Below are 22,558 nucleotides of genomic sequence, written 5' to 3'. Positions count from 1 at the left end.
TTCTCTATAAAAAACAATCCAAATGCAGTCAAATAGAGCAATAAAAAATAGCTGATATGCTCGAAATAGAGAAAACTCTCGAATCTGGACAAAAAACCATACCCAATCCATAAAATATTGGAAATCTGTAGAAAATCCAATATTTCACCAAATCCAATGATTTTTGATTTGCTAAACTTCTAAAATCAAGAACGATTGAATCCCTAACACAAAACAATCATATTCTACCAAACCTGCCAGACGATTGAAGGCTTGATGATGTCAGCAACATGCAATCTAAGGCAGAAATCTGGTTGATGCGAAATGAAGTCTTCTTCGTGATGAGAACCCTCCTTCAAGCTTGGTATGACTCTGATACCATGTGAAAACTAGAAACATGCATTAGGGTTACGGCTTCACAAATGAAACACAAAGGAGAAGAAGTTCACATATTTCATTATCCTCTATCTTTGAGAGAACTCTCTTACATGTTAAAAAGGGTCGACCCCCTTTAGAGTGCATAAAAAAATTAAAAGACAAGTATACCCTTTTACTATAGGGTATGTACATAATAACTTTATAAACTTACTTTACACATGTTTATGCTACTTTATATTACATATACTTTCAATAGATATTACAACCATAATGGGATATTTGGGAGATAAATAGAAGATTTAAATTTAATTTGGGAATGTATTTAATTTTTGAAATAATTTTTTTTTGTATTTGAAAGATTTTTCTCAATTTTTTTTATTCCTTTGAGTTCAAGAGATTTACCATCGATAATGAAAACATTTGACACACTTGAGTTATTACGACATTCAAATAAAATATCATGATTGGGGGTAATGTGAAAAGATGCATCAGAATCAAGAAGCCAAATTTTTTTTATCAAGGAAGATCCTCTAAGAGGTTGAAAAGCTTCCACTAGTTGAGATAAGGATTTAGCTATTTCAATGTATGTCTCTTGAGGTGTTTCAACCGTAGCCATTTTTTCTCTATATAGTATTTTTCATCCCTTCTCCTTAGCTTAGAACACATAGGTTTAATGTGCCCTGGTTCATGATAATAATGAGAAATGATTTTTCTTTTGTTATCATAGTCATTTGTCTGTTTCTCAAAGTGAGGTGGTTTATAATTACGAGGATAAGATCCGGGTCTAGAGATGGCCAACTCGGATTCTTCATCATTCTTAAGAGATTTTTTTTCAACCTATTCTCTTCTATGCTTAGTTCCTCTATCGTATCAATAATAGAGGGAAATTTGCCTCTATGCAAAAGTGCCGATTTAGTAGACTCAAATTCTGGTCTTGTTCTCTACCTTAGTGAAAACTGAAAAGAAGTGTTTTCACTGGTTACGGGTCATGGATCTGAAGATCCAGACCCGTGACACCCACTTCTTCATTAATGGCATTATGTAATATTGATTATTGTAAAAAGGGTATTCTAGTACCCTAATTTTGTTTGTAATCTCATGTTAACATAAAGGAATACACAGCAGCCGACCCATGTACAACAGGGTATCGGTTTTCCCCAAACCTCTCTCTCCCTTTCTCTACCTCTCTCTGTTTTGCAGCTCTCCAACGTGGAACGGACTGCAGGTTGCAAAACTAACATGGTATCAGAGCCACGCTTCAGCTGAAACTGGGATCGATTCAAAAGACACGTCTGAAGATCCTTTTCTCCTCTATTCCCTCTTCCAAAGTCTGAAAAAAAAAGGTACGACTGTTCTTGTTTCCCTTTCTTTTTGGATTCACGACTGACCTAGTCAGTTTCATTCCAAAGTCTGAAGATCCTACATCTGTTTCTTTCTGGAATCACGACTGACCCAGTCAGTCTCAGCATGTTTCTCGCCTCTTTCTGGAATCACGACTGACCCAGTCAGTTTTTTTTTGGTTCACGACTGACCCAGACAACTCAGATTTTTTTCTGGTTTCTGGGACTCACGACTGACCCAACTAATTCTGTTTTTCTTTGGATTCACGTCTTATTCACCCCTTCTTTTCTCACCCAACCAACTTTGGATTCACGTCTTATTCATCCTCGTCTTTTCTCAATTTTTCTCCCTACCGTTCCCTTTTCTCCTACTTTGGTGGTGGCCGAACCTTGGTTTCGCCACTGTTTATTCTTATCTCTTGAGTGACTCAGCCCAGATTCCCTCATTCAGCCATTAACAAGCCGATACATTAGGAATACATATGCACATTGTTTTTTTTGGATTTTCATATCCGATATTCCATTTCATATACAAATCAGAAATCTGATTGTCATTTAATTTCTGTTTCATATCAGCAATCTGAATTAGTTCCTGCAACAAAAAAAAAATTTAGAACTGTAGGTGTAAGCAGATTGTGCTGAATACATTCTTCATTCTCTGAAACATGAATTCTCTTCCTAACCAGTCAGTTCTTTCTTCAAGTTTCCTCAGCCAACTTGTGTCTGAAAAATTAAATACTGGTAACTTCTTGACTTGGAAGAGGCAAATCATACCTTTCATTAGGAGTCAGGATCTTTCTGGACATCTGGATGGATCTATTCCAGTTTTTTCTGAGTTCATATCACAAGAAGAAAGGGACAGCAAAGGGGAATCTACTACCGTATATGTTAGAAATCCTGAATTTGTTGCTTGGATGAAAAGAGACCAAGCGCTTGTTGCTTATATTACATCAACACTCTCACAAGAGGTTCTTGTAGCCATTCCAGATGACTGCACTGCCATGCAACTTTGGAACAGACTTGTTCAGACATACTCACAGGTTTCTCAGGCCAGGATTATGTTTCTTAAAAGAGAATTTCAAATGTTAAGAAAGGAGTCCATGACCATCATGGAATATTTGAACAAAATGAAGGTCATCACAGATCAATTAGCAGTTGTTGGAAGTACAGTTTCTGATAAAGATTTGGTACAACAAACCCTCAGTGGATTGGGACACGACTATCATATGATTGTCACTTCTCTGTTATGTTTACCTGAGCTGCCCAATTTTGAAGATCTGCGTGCAAAATTGTTACAATATGAGATGAATCTAAAGGGATTTTCTGAAGAATCATCTATGCATGCTGGGGCACAAGAAGTTCTTGCTACAGGGGTTACTTATGCACGAGGACGAGGAAACTATGATATCAAGGGAAAAGGAGCACAAGGTAGAAGTGGTCATGGAGGTCGTGGATTATTGCCTACACCCAACTCATATACCAACCCACAAAGACAGAGGCCAATTCCTACTTGCTTTCTGTGTAATAAAAGGGGGCATATCAAAGCTAACTGCTGGTTCAATCCCCTAAATAAAGGAAAATCAACACAAACTGAAGCAAAAAGAGGCACAAACAATACAAGGACCAACGAAGAAGTAAAAGAGTTGCTATTGTCAGCCTTAGCAGAATTGAATCTGAAACAAAATGAGCAAGGCACTTGGTACATGGATTCTGGCGCAGCGACTCATGTTACTGGTGATGCAGGTAAGCTCCTAAAACTTGTTCCTTACATTGGTAGAAGTAGTATAGTTACTGGAGATGGATCACACCACTTTGTTTCGCATATTGGAAACTCCATCATACCCTTGCCCGAATCTTCCATCAATCTTTCAAATGTTCTTTATGCCCCTAATATCAAGAAAAACATTGTTTCAGTTTCTAAACTTGTTGATGATATCAAAACCTCAGTTGAATTTACTCCCTCTTCTGTTCTTGTTAAGGATCTCTGCACGAAGGAGACGTTCGCTAGAGGGAAACGGCAAGGCAATATGTATGTTTTTCAAGAAGATCCTTCAACACATATTCGCTCTGCAGACCCAAACTTGAAGCTCCAATCATCATTGTCTTCTGAAAATCCTACCTGCGTTTTTAGTGTCTTTGAAATCAATAAGCCAAACCTTTGGCATGGTCGTCTAGGTCACTGCAGTAATAATTTCATTGAGAAACTTGTTTCAAGTAACCTCATTCCCAAGTCAAGTTTAGGAATAAATGTAAATGACAACAAATGTTCTAGGTGTCTCTTATGTAAGAGTCATGTTTTACCATTTCATTCTATCAATAAAAGAGCTTCAAGACCTTTTGAGACTATTTGTTCTGATGTTTGGGGGCCTACTCCAGTTGCTTCTATGTCTGGAACTAGATACTATCTTTTATTTGTTGACAGTTATTCTCGCTATTCCTGGATATTTTTCATGAAACATAAATCTGAGACTTTCAAGTTGTTCCGTAACTTCCATTCCTTTGTCAGAAACCAATTTTCTGAAAACATCTTAAGTTTCTAATGTGGCGGAGGAGGTGAATTCTCTTCCATTGACTTTACTAACTTTCTTCAAAGTAATGGGATAAGGAAAAAGGTGTCTTGCCCGCACACACCTCAGCAGAATGGGATTGCTAAAAGAAAGCATCGCCATATTGTTGAGAGTGCGATGAGCATAATGCATGATAGTAATCTTCCGATCACTTTATGGACAGAGGCTTTTCATTCTGCAGTTCATGTGATAAATCGATTGCCCATGACTATTTTGGAAAACAAGTCTCCTTACTTGTCTCTTTTTGGTATTCACCCCAACTACTATGATTTGCATGTGTTTGGTTGTTTATGCTATGTTCATGTTGACAGTTCAAAGAGACATAAGTTTCAGGACAAGGCTTTGAAGTGCAGGTTTGTGGGTTATGCCGATGACTATAAAGGGTACAGATGCTATGATCCGGTGAGCAAGCACATCAAAATATCAAGAAATGTCATCTTCGATGAATTGAATTTTGATTGTCAATGTACTAGTTCTTCAGAATCAAAACATGAAGTTCAGGCTTACTATCCTTGGTTGAACTATGAACTCCTCGCAGGAGCTAGTGATGCTTGCTCAAATTGCACTCAAAAGGATAAGATACCTGTGTCTACTGATGGGATGATTGATCATGAAAATACAGACTCAACTTTGAATCCAGGAAGATATAGAGGCTTTGTCTATACTCGACGAGAAAGAGAGTCACCCACCATAGTTGATTCAGACATGGACCCATCCTCAACATCCAACATTGTTGATACTAGAAGATCCACACGTCCTCGCCATCCAATTGAAAGGTGGGTCAGTTATGAAAATTTCTCATTAGATTTTCAACTCTTTCTAACAGCCTTGAATAAAGAAGATGAACCCACAACGTTCTCTCAAGCATCAAATTCCAGAAGATGGATTGAAGCTATGAATGAGGAGATGGAAGCTCTACATGAATGTGGTACGTGGGATGTCGTATCAAGACCACCTGACAAAAATGTTGTTGGTTCGAAATGGGTGTACAAAATAAAGTATAAACCAGATGGGACTATAGAGCGATACAAGGCGAGACTTGTAGCCAAAGGTTTTACACAGGAGCAAGGACAGGACTATGATGAAACCTTTAGTCCAGTGGTGAGGATGGGGACAATCCGAGTCATACTTTCTTTAGCTATTGAACACCAATGGACCATTAGCCAACTTGATGTGAAGAATGCCTTTCTTCATGGAGATTTGAGAGAAGAAGTTTACATGGAACAACCCACTGGTTACGCAGAAGGTAATCCTACAAAATATGTCTGCAGACTAAAAAGGGCGATATATGGATTGAAGCAGGCATCTCGATCTTGGTTTGACAGCTTTTCTCTTGAAATACAAAAATATGGTTTTAAGAAATCTCTTCTTGACCACTCCTTATTTATATTTAAGAACCAAGACACAATTACTCTGTTGTTGATATATGTGGATGATATCATCATTACTGGCAGTTCCAATGACCACATTGAAGAAGTCAAACATCTCTTGAATCAGAGGTTCAAAATGAAGGACCTTGGCAAACTACGGTACTTTCTTGGAGTTGAAGTCGACAGTTCCTCTGAAGAAATGACTCTCACTCAACATAAGTATACTCTTGATGTTCTCAATAAAGCGGGTATGAAAGACTGCAAGCCCTTAAGCACTCCTAGCGTTCTTCATCAAAGGCTTAGCTCTCAAGATGGAGATCCATTTAATAATCCCACACAGTACCGTAGCATAGTGGGTATGTTACAATACCTCACTTTTACTCGCCCTGATATAGTCTACTCGGTGAATCAAGTTTCTCAGTTTATGCATGCCCCATGTGAAGGGCATATGGAAGCAGTTAAACGGATATTACGATATCTGAAGGGAACGATTGGGGATGGTCTCATATATAAACGAAAGACAAATGGGCAAAGTGCACATGAGATCACTATTTATTCTGATGCGGACTGGGCGGGAGATCCAGATGAACACAGATCAGTATCCGGCTATTGTGTATTTATTGGGATGAATTTGGTTTCTTGGAGTAGTAAGAAACAAAAGGCTGTTGCCAGATCCAGTATAGAGGCTGAATACAGGTCAATGGCAGCCGCTACTGCTGAGGCTACTTGGGTTAGACATCTACTGACAGAAGTAGGAGAATCGATATCTCGTTCACTTCTTTTGTGTGACAACCAGAGTGCCATTAGTATGTCTTTTAATCCAATTCATCACAGTCGTGCCAAGCATATTGAAATAGACCAGCATTTTGTGAGACAAAAGGTAGAAGAGAAAGAGATTGAGCCTGAATTTGTTCGAACTACAGATCAAGTGGCGGATATATTTACAAAAGGATTGACTAAAGACAGATTTTGGACGTTAAAAGGCAAGTTGTTCATGATTCAAGATCATGCACAACTTGAGGGAGGGTGAAAAGAAGTGTTTTCACTGGTTACGGGTCATGGATCTGAAGATCCAGACCCGTGACACCCACTTCTTCATTAATGGCATTATGTAATATTGATTATTGTAAAAAGGGTATTCTAGTACCCTAATTTGTTTGTAATCTCATGTTAACATAAAGGAATACACAACAGCCGACCCATGTACAACAGGGTATCGGTTTTCCCCAAACCTCTCTCTCCCTTTCTCTACCTCTCTCTGTTTTGCAGCTCTCCAACGTGGAACGGACTGCAGGTTGCAAAACTAACAAAAACTAGTTTAGGTTATGGATCAAAACCATTCACTAATCCCCACAACCCTTTTTCCCAAATGTGATGCTTCTTAATTAAAGGCCACATAACATAATTCATATCGTTGAGTTTCATGGGCATGATGGTGACACTTTCTTTGTCATCCATTTTACAAGGGTAGAGAGAGAGAGAGAGAGAGAGAGAGAGAGAGAGAGCACAAAAAGTACGAGCACCACTTTTACGAACTTTGAGTGGATTAACAAGCACAATGAGTAAATCAACCTTCAAGAGAGCACAACTTGATCACACAAACACTTGCGATAATTCACGAAGAAGAAAGCAAGCTTGTGTTGCAACCCCCAACACAAGCTTGAGAGAGACACGATTTCACGAGCCAATGAACTTTCTTCAATCTCAAAGAGCACCTTGCTCTGATACCATGTGAGGAAATACGATCCTCCAATTACGAACCGAAATGTCCACCAATAAATCAAATGGATAAGCACAAAAGTGTCACTAAGGACACTCACAAAAACCCAGAAAGGGGTTCTCCACAACAAAGAATATGAAAATTATATTTTATTAATCACTAAAATGCAAAGAAATGCATTACAATTAATGAGGGGTTTCACCCCTATTTATACACAAGAGGTAGTCTCAAATAGAGCTGTTGGAACAGTCCAACAACTACAAATATAGTTGTTGGAACCGTTCCAATAACTCTATTTGACTAGCAACTCTATGTTGACTAGTCCAAGAAGAACCTAACAAAAAAAAAGAGAAAATAGTTACAACAGGTTACAATATATATATATATATATAATACTTATGTATACATGTATATATATTGTATATAAATTTTAACAGATTTAAGAGTTGATAATGAAAGAGGATGAAATAGAGGGATTGACTAGTGTGTAGGGATGATAAATGAGAGGGATTTGAGGTAGAAGAGAGGGAAGTGGTTCAGAAAAATCTCCACTCTAGAGGAGTTTCAGATAAGAGCCCAATTCCTTACTCTAAATACACTAGAGAGAGGCTCAAAGACTACTAGAGTCATTTGATTAAGCAAATGATGGATGATACAATGAGTGTGCATGGGCCTCTTAAATGACCATTAGACCCTTCAACCATAGGCTAGTGCCTCTCATTGTACATTTGAGCCAATATTCCTTACAATTGTTGACTCAAACCCATTACAAGTGTAGTCAGCCTCTCAAACATATCAATATTGACCGACATTCCTTAAGCATTTCTTTGTGTGCAGACAATATTTCAGAGGTATCCACGGCCAGAGAAAGAATGCCAGTCCTTTTCTCTAATATACAGTGATAGGTCATTGGATCTGGTAAGTTACTGTCACAATCAATCATTTTTTTCCTTCTTTTCTTTCAGTATATAAAACATGCATTAATCTTTTCCTGCAGTCTTTGGTTTGTGAGTTTGTTGGTTCACTTTAGCGTTGACCACCAGACAGTGATTTTTTTTTTTTAGGTTATTGTTGTCTTCACTTATTGATCTTTTACTTAGTTCCACAGATATGCAAGGATAAGGATGAAACTGAAGTATGGTTTGTTGGACTTAAAGCATTGATTTCTCAAGGCCACCACAAATGGAGAACGGATGGAAGAAGTGATGGGGTTTCCTCAGATACAAATAGTCCAAGAACATTGACTCGAAGAAGTTCCCCATTGAGCTTTCCATTTGGTAGCGGAGATAGCTTACGCAAGGTGTAGAACAAATGTTCTTGTTTTGCAGTTTTGACCTTTTATTCCTGCGATAAACTTTGTTGGATATAAATAATATTTTCTTTACTTATACAGGACGGAGATGCCCTCCTGCTACATAGTCTTTATGGAAGCCCACCTAAGCACGGTGCAGATAAGACATTCGCTGATGTAATATTATATGCTGTACCTCCTAAAGGATTCTTTCCAGATTCTGTTGGCAGTTCTGCGGCTTCTGCCCATTCTTTGTCAACAGGCAACTCAGATGGCATAAATGGACATGTGAAGAACACTGCAACTGAGGCATTTAGAGTTAGTCTCTCAAGTGCTGTGAGCTCATCCAGCCAAGGTTCTGGTCAAGATGATGGTGATGCACTTGGGGATGTTTTTATTTGGGGAGAAGGCACTGGTGAAGTGATCCTGGGTGGGGGGATTCTTAGGGCTGGAAGTTCTGGTGGTGTCAAAATGGATGCTCTTTTACCAAAAGCTGTGGAATCAGCAGTAATGCTTGATGTTCAGAATTTAGCTTGTGGGGGGAAACATGCTGCCTTAGTCACCAAGCAAGGGGAGGTCTTCTCTTGGGGGGAAGAATCTGGTGGTCGACTTGGACATGGTGTGGATGCTGATGTTTCACATCCAAAACTTGTAAATGCTCTTGGCAGCATGAATGTTGAACTGGTAGCTTGTGGTGAATATCATACATGTGCTGTAACACTGTCTGGAGATCTCTACACATGGGGCGATGGTACCCATAATTTTGGACTCCTTGGGCATGGTAATGAAGTTAGCCATTGGGTGCCAAAAAAAGTAAATGGCCCTTTGGAGGGCATACATGTGTCTTCTGTTTCCTGTGGTCCTTGGCATACAGCTGTTGTGACCTCAGCTGGACAGTTGTTTACTTTTGGTGATGGGAATTTTGGTGTTCTTGGACATGGAGACCGCAGAAGTGTGTCGATACCAAGAGAGGTGGAGTCTCTTAAGGGTCTACGCACTGTGCATGCTGCCTGTGGTGTATGGCACACTGCTGCTGTTGTTGAGATTGTGGTTGGAATTTCTAATTCAAGTAATTGTTCCTCTGGAAATCTGTTTACATGGGGTGATGGTGATAAAGGTAGACTTGGGCATGGCGATAAAGAATCTAGACTTGTCCCAACTTGTGTGGCAACTCTGGTGGAGCCCAACTTTTGCCAAGTAGCTTGCGGCCATAGCTTAACAGTTGCACTCACAACCTCAGGTCATGTTTATACAATGGGTAGTACTGTTTATGGTCAACTGGGGAATGCCCAATCTGATGGAAAGCTTCCCACTCGCGTTGAGGGGAAGATACAGAATTGTTTTATTGAAGAAATATCTTGTGGTGCTTATCATGTTGCAGTATTAACATCAAGATCTGAAGTTTACACTTGGGGCAAAGGAGTGAATGGGCGGTTGGGCCATGGGGATACAGATGATAGAAATTCACCATGTCTAGTTGAACCCTTAAAAGACAAGCAGGTTAAAAGTGTTGTTTGTGGTTCTAATTTTACAGCAGTCATTTGTTTGCATAAATGGGTTTCTGGCATTGATCAATCCATGTGTTCTGGCTGCCGCCTTCCATTTAACCTCAAAAGAAAGCGCCATAATTGCTACAATTGTGGGCTTGTTTTCTGTAATTCATGCAGTGGTAAGAAGTCACTTAAAGCTTCTATGGCCCCAAATCCTAGCAAACCTTATCGTGTCTGTGATAACTGCTTTTGTAAGCTGAAGAAAGCTCTAGATAATTGTCCGGGATCACTCTCAATGATAAGCAGGAAAGAAAGCACGCATATCACTTTCAGTGATGCAGCAGAAAAGGAAGAGAAATTTGATTCTAGATCTCAGGCCCAGCTGTCGAGATTTTCTTCAATTGAACCCTTGAAGAAGGTTGATGGCACATACTCATCCAAGAGAAACAAGAAATTAGAATTGAACAGCAGCCGAGTATCACCTATTCCTCATGGTAGCAGTCAGTGGGGCGGTCTTACCACGACAAGATCATTTAATCCAGCGTTTGGTTCCTCGAAGAAGTTTTTCTCAGCTTCTGTTCCTGGGTCTCGAATTGTTTCACGAGCAACATCTCCTATATCTAGACGATCCAGCCCTCCACGTTCTACGACACCAACACCTACTCTGGCAGGGCTTACATCACCTAGATTAGTTGTACATGATGCTAAAAGGACAAATGATAACTTGAGTGAAGAGGTTCTTCAGTTGAGAGCACAGGTGCATGTTTGAACTTTCAGACATTGCTATTTCATTGATGAAATGAAACTAAAATAGAGAATAATAAATATATAGATAATGCATGTAGGTATACGCTAGTGACAGTAGTGTATCCTGCATGGCTACATGTCTTTGTTCCTTCTTGGTGCTACCTGCGGATACTAGATTGTTTATGCTATTGCTGTAGTGTGTTTAACTGTACTGGGGCACTCTCACTACCATTCAATGAGTCAGCTTAGTAGGATTTTCTTGAGCTTGAGGCCCCTCTGATCTATAACCAGATCAACTGAGTCAATTTTCATGTGTTTTCTGGAGGTTTTGTATCCTAAGAAAAATAGAAAACATTCTGATGCACTCGTTTTGTGTAGTTACTGCGTGGTTTTATTATTTGCATACTTTAAAAGCAGTGTCTTCAATTTATGGGGCACCAAGTGTTACTGCAAATGGAATTTTCTACAAAAACCCAGAAGTTTACACTTTATATAATGGTGAATAAATATTGAGTCACAAAATGATCTTGAATTCTTTTGTGAAAAAGTGCAATGGTTTGATGAAACCTGTGTATTATCTGGAGAAGCATAGGAAGCACCAAGGTTCTTTTCTGGGGGCTTCTAAAAAAGCATGGGCAGTAGGAAATGGGTGTGCATAAGTTGGAACATCATTCATAAAGATAGAAAATTGTATTTTTCTCATGCAATGTTGACTGTGGAATTCCTTTATTGGTTTGTTTCTTACATATTGTATAAGGTAAACTTAGGTGTATAATACAACATATCCTAAGATGTTTTAAATTATTATATATATGCATTATTATTTAATAATAATAAGTAAAATCTTGATCTGAAGATAAAGTTGAAAAGCAACTGGGTGATGTGTAAAAGCTGGGTTTTGCATTATAAATATCGCAGTCTTGTTAAAAATGTACATGTACATTGTATATATATATATACAAGTATATATACATATATGTATGCATTCTTTATATCAAGGTTGTAAGTAGCATATTGTTACCCGTATCGGTCGGGCCAATAGTAACACCATATCGTATCATAAATTTTTAATAAAAAATTCAAAAAATCTAAAAAAATCCCAAAACATCAGAAAAATTAGTACAAATTCTAAAAAAATCATATCACATGAAATAATGATGAATTGCACAAAATACAACCATAAAATTACATATGAAGCATTTATGTCTCTATGAGCTGCATAAGACATCATCAAACATCAATTATCTCACAAGAACAATGCAAAATAATAAATATCTTGCAATTAATAACATGCCACAAGACTCATACTTTCATACTATATAAACAAAAATATTATGGCAATAGTTGCACTTGATTTTCAATTGGTTCCACTGATTAATTGAGTGCCTCATTATCATGCAGGATCATCTGATGTCATTTTTGTTGGAGGACTATGGAGCCTGATTTCTACTTTGATATAAATATTTAATTTTCGTGGATCCAGATATAAATCTTGAGTGCCCCTGTGGCAAAATTGTTTTTGAGAGTAGCTTTGTAATTTTACTTATAATAAAGTTTTTTTACCTTAACCCATTTTCTTGAGTGAAAAAATGGTGGGAATGCATTTTTTTTATCTTAACCCACTTCTTTGGGTGAAAAAACAATGAAAATGCACTTCTAACCCTTAAAAACCAAAATGAAAACAAATAATTTTTGGCTTTTTTAAAGTGCGCCGAAAGTGTATCGTACGATATGCCTTTCATCGTATGATATGGCATGATACAAGGGTGTATCATACGATATACTTGATACAGGTTCGATACACACGTATTGCGACACGAGTGTGTATCATATTGTAAACCCCTAAAGTAATGATATGTATCATGCCGTATCGTACATACAACCTTGCTTCAACTGCAATGGCATTCTACGATCGCACAACACTCCAGTTGCACTTTTTCATTTCATCCACCCAACCTTTATTCTATGATTTACATCTCCATCAATTTCTCCATACTTTTGAATGATAGATCCCAAATATTTGAAACAATCATCCACCGGTATTTCTTGCTCACCAAGCTTCACTACACTCCCATCACTACTTCGTTGCTTACTAAACCGACATTCCATATATTTTGTCTTACTCTTACTCAACTTAAAACCTCTTGCTTCCAATGTCTGTCTCCATAATTCTAACTTAGCATTAACCCCAACTCTAGACTCATCAATCAAAACAATATCATCAGCAAACAACATACACCACAACACATTTTATTGAATTGATCTCGTAAGCTCATCCATCACTATAGCAAATAGGAAAGGGCTTAAAGCATATCCTTGATGTAACCCAACCGTTATAGGAAAATTGGTTGTCACCCCTCCACACGTGCGGACATTGGTTACTACTCCTTCATACATATCCTTAATTATATTAATGTACTTGAGAGAAACACCTTTCTTCATCAATGTCCACCAGAGAACGTCCCTAGGTACTCTATCGTATGCCTTCTTCAAATCAATAAAAACCATATGCAAATCTTTGTTCCTCTCTCTATTTCTCTCAATAAGTTGTCTAAGAAGATGTATAACTTCCATAGTTGATCTTTCAGGCATAAAACCAAATTGATTCTCCGATATCATGACAACCTTCCTCAACCTAGACTCAATCACCCTCTCCCAAAGTTTCGTAGTATGACTCATGAGTTTTATACCACGATAGTTTGTGCAATCTTGTATATCACCCTTATTCGTATATCACACTTATATATATATATATATATATATGTATATATATATATATACACACACACCAAATGGAGCCGTTGGACTCGTGACTCCCCTTATATTGTATGCCTTCTTGCATATATTGATCAATAAAATATTATTTAATTACTTGTGTTTTGCCCCTTTAGTGGGTGTTTGTATGTAAGCCCATTTTGTGGCTTGTGTATTACTCTGGTGCTTTGGTGGAACTCTTGTTGTTTTGGTGAATATATTTTGGAGGACCTTGTTTCCTTATAAGTTTCTCACTCTGGATGATGTCTCTTGCCTTTGTTTGTCCTTGAGTGGAGTCTTCTAAGCCTGCATTTTATGAACCAATAACGTTGCTTTTTGAAAATTAATTAGATGGTATGCGGAGGATTGCATGAATAATGAATTTTTTCTTTTGTGTTTGTGCACTGAATTATATGATATAGCTTGAAGTGATTTTCTATCTTTAACATTGTAAAGAGTATGATACTTGTAAAAATTTTAAAATGTTTACTAGTAGTACTTTTCTACCATTGGCTAGATGGTGGCGTTTGTGGTGACCTTGCCTTAGTTATTCAGCTATTGTTGGACCATATATTTCCTCTGTTGGATATCAATTTCTGGTTATTCTTCAAGAGTTCAACCCCCTTTTTTCTCTCTACATGAGCAAACTTTTCATGCAGTTGAACTTATGGAAAGAAGCTCATGATGTGACATTTCTTCTTTGTGTATGCTGATTATATTCTCAGGCAGCTTGAATATATGATTTTAACTCAATTTAGTTGAACTTTGATGGTTCAGAATCTTACATGAGAACAAGATATTACCAGGATTTGCTACATGGAAATATGAAGGCTTTGCAACTTTTGATGTTAGACAGGACTGTTAGGGGTCTAAGTGGATATCTGCCTTTTCTAAAATGCAGGTGGAAAATCTCACCCGCAAATCCCAGCTTCTGGAAGTTGAGCTTGAAAGAACTACAAAGCAACTTAAGGAGTCTGTAGCTATTGCTGGGGAAGAAACAGCCAGATGTAAAGCTGCCAAGGAAGTGATTAAAGCTCTTACCGTTCAGGTGCAATTAATGTATTCTTTAAATGTTTCTGTTACCATTTTCAGATAGAAAAATTATCTAGTTACTACAGGCAAGTGCTGCTTACACTTTCCATGTGAGGGGATGAATTATTTGATAATAAAAACTCTAATTATTTTGAAATCTGATTTGGTTGACTTTAATTGATGATATGAAATTGTATATTTTCAGGTTTTTCTGATTGAATTATGAGGAATCCATGTTATTGTGGAATGTTACTCTTTTATTACTTAATTCATTGTAATGTTGTTTACAATAACCAGATCTAGTTGGAAGAATCTATAGTAAAGCTTCTCAAACTAGCACTAACCTCTCCTGTAACAAAACTTCAATGCAAGCACAAGCACAAAGCCAATAGGGAAAACACAAGCCACTAACGGGCACACTTCACAAATATCACTCAAAGAGCATAAATATTAAAAAATAATAATTTTATTTACTAGAGAAAATGCTCAAGAAAAGCATATACCAAAGGGGACAATATGTCTCTTATATAGACAAGAGACAAGGTCTAAAGAGAGCCCATTATAGCTGTTGGGAGAGCCCATTATAGCTGTTGGGAGCTCCCAATGGCTAGAAATATAGCTGTTGGGGAGCTCCCCACAACTATATGGTCTAATGACCATAAAGCTCATATAACAAAAAATAAAAGACAAAAAGGAAAAATAAAAATATCAAATGTGTCCCTAATGGGCATGACCTATTACAACCATATAAAAAGACCAAAATTTCCCTAGAGGGCATAACCTATTACAAACCAAGAAATATATGTATATTTACATATACATACATGTAGACATGATATAATATATATATATATATATATATATATATATATATATATATATATATATATATATATATATAACACCCCCCTTAAACTGGCAGTGAGATAACCAAAAGTTTACAACAACAACAACTACGCCTTCATCCCAAAACAATTGGGGTCGGCGATATGAACCAACAAAGAAAATCATTATGGGTCTTTCACATGAATCCTTCTCCTCCATTCATTTCTATCCAATGCCATGTCCTCGGTGAGGTTCAAAGCATTCATATCCTTTCTTATCACCTCCATCCATGTCTTCCTAGGCCTACCTCGACCTCTTTTAACTAATATATTTTCCCATTTCTCCATCCTTCTAATTGGAGCATCATTAGGCCTTCGTCGAATATGTCCAAACCACCGTAAACGATTCTCTCTCATCTTATTTTCAGTGGGTGCAACGCCTACCTTCTTACGTATCTCCTCGTTCTGAATCTTATCTTTTATTGTATTTCCACACATCCATCTCAGCATACGCATCTCAGCTACACTCATTTTTTGAATATGATGTCTCTTGACAGCCCAACATTCCGTACTATATATTAAAACGGGCCTAATAGTCGTCCTATAAAACTTTCCCTTCAACCGCAATGGCATTCTACGATCGCACAACACTCCAGTTGCACTTTTCCATTTCATCCACCCAACCTTTATCCTATGATTTACATCTCCATCAATTTCTCTATACTTTTGAATGATAGATCCCAAATATTTGAAAGAATCATCCACCGATATTTCGTGCTCACCAAGCTTCACTACACTCCCATCAGTACTTTGTTGCTTACTAAACCGACATTCCATGTATTTTGTCTTACTCTTACTCAACTTAAAACCTCTTGATTCCAATGTCTGTCTCCATAATTCTAACTTAGCATTAACCCCAGCTCTAGACTCATCAATCAAAACAATATCATCAACAAACAACATACACCACGTCACATTTTCTTGAATTGATCTCGTAAGCTCATCCATCACTAATAGCAAATAGGAAAGGTCTTAAAGCAGATCCTTGATGTAACCCAACCGTTATAGGAAAATTGGTTGTCACCCCTCCACAAGTGCGGACATTGGTTACTACTCCTTCATACATAGCTTTAATTATACTAATGTACTTGAGAGAAACACCTTTCTTCATCATTGTCCACCAGAGAACGTCCCTAGGTACTCTATCGTAAGCCTTCTCCAAATCAATAAAAACCATATGCAAATCTTTGTTCCTCTCTTTATTTCTCTCAATAAGATGTCTAAGAAGATGTCTAAGAAGATGTATAGCTTCCATAGTTGATCTTCCAGGCATAAAACCAAATTGATTCTCCGATATCATGACAATCTTCCTCAACCTAGACTCAATCACCCTCTCCCAAAGTTTCATAGTATGACTCATGAGTTTTATACCACGATAGTTTGTGCAATCTTGTATATCACCCTTATTCTTATATAGAGGCACCAAAGTACTCTTTCTCCACTCATTAGGCATCTTATTTGTCCGCCAAATCTTGTTAAAAAGATTTGTCAACCATTCTAAACCTTTCTCTCCCAAGCATTTCCAAGCCTCGATAGGTATACCATCTGGGCCAACTGCCCTTCTTGATTTCATTTTCTTCAAAGCCTCTGCAATTTCTTTCTTTTGAATCTTGCGCATGAAGTCACGATTCATCTCATGAAAAGGAATTGAAAAGTCTCCAAGATCCTGAGCATGACTTTCATTAAATAGCTTATCAAAATAATCTTTTCATCTCTCCTTAATCTCCTTATCTTTGACTAAAACCCTTTGCGTTTCATCTTTGATACATCTAACCATACCCAGATCCCTCGATTTCCTATCTCTCATCTTTGCAAGCCTATAAATATCCTTCTCACCCTCTTTGGTATCCAACTTGTCATAAACCTCCTTATATACCTTATCCCTCGCGTTCTGAACTATTTTTTTAGCTTCCTTCTTTGCTATCATATACTTCTCCAAATTCTCATTATCACGATTTTTACTTAGATTTCTATAACACTCTCTTTTAACCTTAATAGCTAATTTGACATCCTCGTTCCACCACGATGTATCCTTACCTAGCGGTGCACCGCCTTTAGACTCACCCAATACCTCCTTAGCCACCTTTCTCATGCCACCCGCTATCTTATTCCACATAGATTCTGAATCCTCTTCGAGACACCAATCAACTTCCTTAACTACCCGCTCTACAAACATTCATTGTTTAGCTCCTTTCAGTGCCCACCACTTAATTCTAGGATCTATCATATGTCTATCCCTTTTGCGGTATTGTCTAATTCTAAGATCTAAAATTAAGACTCTATGTTGTGTAGCTACACTTTCTCCCGGTAAAACCTTACAATCGATGCAACAACCCCTATCTCTTTTAACCTTAATAACCAAAAGTTTGCTAAGGAAAAAAAAACTGAGGCAATGACAAGGCCTTGGTGAAGAAATCTGCAAGTTGGTATTCCAATGTGACATAAGAAAGTTCAATAATGGCCTTAAGAAATTCCTCTCGAATATAGTGGCAATCCATCTCAATGTGCTTTGTTCATTCATGAAAAGTGTGATTTTTAGCAATGTAGATGACACTATTGTTGTCACAACACATCTTCACTGGAGTATAGATAATGACACCCATATGTTTGAGTAGACTTCTTAGCCAAACAATCTTGGTAGTCGTAGTTGTCATTACTCTGTACTCGTCTTTAGTGGAGGAAAGTGTCACCTTCTGTTGCTTCTTACACCTCTACGATATAAGCGAGTCGCTAAGAAACACACAATAACCTGTAGTAAAAATATGATTGTTAGGGTTGCCTCCCAAGTCTGAATAAGTGTAAGCAATTAAATTAAGGGAGTAAGAAGATGATAAAAAAAAGCCCTTTAGTTATGGTGCCCTTCAAATATCTGATAATTCTCATAATTGTTGTCATATGGACTGAAGTAAGAGCATGCTGAGATTGGCTAGCGTTGTGAACTGCATGTGCTATATCAGGTCGAGTTATAGATAAATATGTAAGAGATCCAATTAATTGTTGGTAGGGAGTAGGATCTTCCAATGGAGTGCCATCATTGACCATTATCTTTGCATTGAGCATTTATGGAGTATCTACTACCTTTTCATTAGTTAGACCTGATCTAGCAATTATATTTAATGCCAGTTTTATTTGAGAAAAGATGTATCCTCTTGGGGAGTACGCAACCTATATACCTAAAAATACCTCAAAAAATAAGGTCAAACATATCAAAATTTCTTTTAAGAATATTTTTAATATCATCAATACATTTTTTATCACTTTCAATGATAATTATACCATCAACATGCAATGATATGACAATTATATTGGTTTCTGCATTTCTAACAAAAAGAGTAGTGTTAGTGTAATATGAAACAAATTTGTTGTCAATAATAACTTTACTAAATTGATCGTTCTAGGCTTTCAGGGCTTGCTTAAGACCATAAAGAGCTCCTTTAAGTTTGAGAACCTTACTCTTTTCAATGTTATATATAGGTGGAGGATTCATATGAACCTCTTCATAAAGGTATTATTGGCATCTAACTGATAGATAGGCTACTGTTTGATAGATGTTAAGACAAATAAGGTTCTAACACTAGTCATCCTAGCAACAAGAACAAAAGTTTTCTTATAATTAATCTCATACTCTTATAAATATCCTTTAGCAACCAACCTATCTTTATACATTTCTAAGGAACCATCACTTTTGGTCTTGATTTTAAATACCCATCTACAACGTATGACCCCTTTTCCTATGGGCAAGTCTACAACTTTCCAAATGTTGGCTCTACGAAGAACATCTAATTCCAACTTCATTGCATCTATCCAATGGGAGTGTTGTTTAGCCTCATTATAATTAAAATGTTCATGATAAGCATGAATAGTCATATTAAGCAAACCTTATACCTTGGAGAAAAGGATTCATATGATACAAATTTATTTGAAGGTCTAGAGATTCTTTGAAACTTTCTAGGTATGGGTTCTTCCATAGGTTATTCTAATGATTTGACTTTGTGAATATTTTTCAAAAGCACATGGTTGATCCTCACTTTCACATCGGGTATAAACACAGATTTCATTGGAGGTTTCATTAAAGGAATTTTCTCCATTCATATCAATAGAAACATATTAGATGCTTTGGTACCCTTCCTAGGTAATAAATCAAATAGGAATGAGTAGTCTCATTCCTCTTTAGTTTGTCTTTTTTCAAACATAATTTGATCTTCCAAAAAAGTTATATTGCTAGAGATATAATTTATCTGTTTTAAAATCATAACACCTATATCATTTTTAATTTTATCCATAACCAATAAATACATACTCAATGGCTTTTGGTGAAAGTTTGTTATTTCCTTAAAAGAGTACAAAACACTTGCATAAAAAAACTCTCAATCTTTTGAAATTCAGAGATATTTTGAATAATTTTTCAAAAAGTGACATTTTTTAGGCAAGAGGAAGGCATTCTATTGATTAGATATATAGTGCTAAGTGCGGCTTCAACCCAAATTATTTTTTGAACATTCTTTGAAATAAGTAAGGTTTTAGTTGTTTATGTCGATGTTTTCTTTCCGCGAGTCCATTTTGTTGTGGAGTTTTTTAGACAAGACCTTTGGTGAATAATCCCATTTTGTTTCAAATAGTTTTGAAATTCATTTGACATATCTTTTCCGCCAAATCCAATCGAAAAATAGAGATATTGGTATGAAATTGATTTTTGACAAGCATGTAAAACTCTTTAAAAAAGGAGAAAACATCTTATTTAAACCTAAGGAAGTAGATCCAATCATATCTAATATAATCATCAACAAAGATTACATAATAAAAATATTCTACTTTTGACATGATCAGCGCCAGTCCACGTACATTTGAATGCACCAACTGGAAAGGCCTTAAAAAAAATTATTATTTAAAAAAGGTAAAGAATCTCGAACATGCTCAAATTCTGGGCAAAGACTGTGAAGGAATTGAAAGATTTGCTTCTTCTCGATTTTTTGTTGTCTTAATGGTGGATCCTTCCCATTGAGGTTCAAATAGTGCAACTTCGTCCTATAATGGGGATAGAGCACTATAATAATTGCGTACACTCATATTTTCTTGCTTGGTGAATCTTATTTTTTATTGTAAAAAGTATTGTCTAGAAGATCTCTTTGAGTGTATGTCTTTCATGAAAATCCAAGCCTCGTTAGCTTTCTTGAACTTAGCAAGGTTAGCGCATATTATTAGCTTAACATTGCTCATAAACCATGCTAATATCTTGGCATGCTCACTTTCATTTTCATTTGATATTCTTGAATGACTCTCTCTCTCTCTTCTCCAATGGAGCCTTCTCTTGATCTCCTTCCTTCTTTATGAGCTTGAGTTGTGGCTCAGGAACTGTCACATATATAACCCTAAAGTTTTTCTTCTTTTGAGGTGGTTCTCTATTGTGGCTGCCTACATCATATAGTTTAGTCCATTCAATTTGAAGGAGAGCTCAATCTTTGACTCTTTTTCGGCTGTAACGAAGAGAAGAAATAAGAGAGAATGAGATGTGGAAGAATGATAATGAATACGAACACCACCAACACGATAACCATGAGCACCACGATCAACAAGGCCCCAAGGGTGAAATCACTAAGGGCTCTATTATCATGTAATGAAGCCTTAATGCAAGCACAAGCACAAGCACAAAGCCACAAATTCAAAACACAAGCTACTAATGGGTACACTTCACAAATATCACTCAAAAAACACAAATATTAAAAAATAATAATTTTATTTACTTGAGAAAATGCTCAAGAAAAGCTTACATCAAATGAGACAAGATGTCCCTATATAGACAAGAGACAAGGGCTAAAGCGAGTTCATTCTAGCCATTTGGAGCTCCCAACAACTAAAAATATAGTCGTTAGTGTAACGACCCCAACGAATCCCTGTTGAAAAGTGATTTTTTTTTAAACAATTGTGAAAACCAAAACCTAAGGATCTGAGGCCTCACAACATTTACAACTTTCAAACCACAAGGGATCTATGCATTGAACCATTCCAAACAAAACAACTAACTTTATTAATCCAAAAATCAAAGTTTGAGAACATAATTAAATTAAAATTTAAAATCATAGAGCCACACTGTTCAAAAATAGCAGAAGTAAGTCACACTGTCTCGTAGGCTCCCTGTAGCAGTCGTCCTCATGACTGAGCTTCAGGTCCTGTGAAAAACATTAGAAGTACTTGGTAAGAATCAAAGATTCTTTGTATGAATTCCTCTAAAAATCCAAATAGGCAAGAAAAAGCATAAATCAAATTCATGCAAGTATTTAGAGAAAAATATAACTACAAAAAATCTCATAATTCAATTACCATTCAAGCATTTGAAAACAATTATCATGCAATAATAATATCTTACATAGAACAGAACAAATAAGAATACATAAAGTAATGCCGAACGGTAAATATGCATGATTTCAATGCACATGCATGAATAAATTATTAAGTTATTATCATAGTCCTCTTTTGCATGCATGTCCCTATTAAATGAACACAAGTTTAGTTTCATTTTTCATTAAAACTCGTGGATACTCAAAACAGACACAACAAATTCTCGAAGTTCAAGATGGGTTCTCAGTTGTAGCTTAACGCAAAATTTGTATTTTATTACTGGGTTCTATACTTGTTCCTCGATCGATATCAGGTCTCAACACCATTTATCGGAACATTAGAAATTAATATCTAATGTCGGGACACCAGGAAAATCAACATTCATTGATGCTATTTTTTTGGTATACCAAAAACAACAGTTGTGTCTACAACATCACCCCAAGAAAAAGTGGCTGAAAACTCTCTAAAATCGTGGCCGGAAGGTGAACCATCATATCTGGTTCAAGGGTACAATCGCGCACAAAGTTTTAGTATCCTCACGATTTATCTAAAACCGCCATCTAGGATTCTCACACTGTGTAAGGGACATCCAGGAAGAAAAACATTAATTACACTATTTATTTCTTTTATCTTTTTATTTAAAGTCAAATTCTTTGTAAAAGAATCATTT

General features: G+C 36.7%; 1 protein-coding gene across 1 annotated transcript in view; it reads left to right on the top strand.

Moving 5' to 3' along the window:
- LOC149843707 (PH, RCC1 and FYVE domains-containing protein 1-like) overlaps nt 1-22,558 on the top strand; it is an 89,447-nt gene that overhangs the window by 50,955 nt on the left and 15,934 nt on the right. The window contains exons 5-8 of the mRNA XM_090000034.1: nt 8,192-8,272; nt 8,463-8,654; nt 8,748-10,892; nt 14,538-14,684. Of these exons, the coding sequence (XP_089856160.1) occupies nt 8,192-8,272; nt 8,463-8,654; nt 8,748-10,892; nt 14,538-14,684 (2,565 nt within the window). The remainder of the gene's footprint in view (nt 1-8,191; nt 8,273-8,462; nt 8,655-8,747; nt 10,893-14,537; nt 14,685-22,558) is intronic.

This window comes from Nuphar pumila, chromosome 3, assembly GCF_984573655.1.
Source record: "Nuphar pumila chromosome 3, dmNupPumi1.hap1.1, whole genome shotgun sequence".
NCBI lineage: Eukaryota > Viridiplantae > Streptophyta > Magnoliopsida > Nymphaeales > Nymphaeaceae > Nuphar > Nuphar pumila.
The sequence above is the reverse complement of the archived record's forward strand: the minus strand, read 5'-3'. Positions and strand labels throughout refer to the sequence as shown.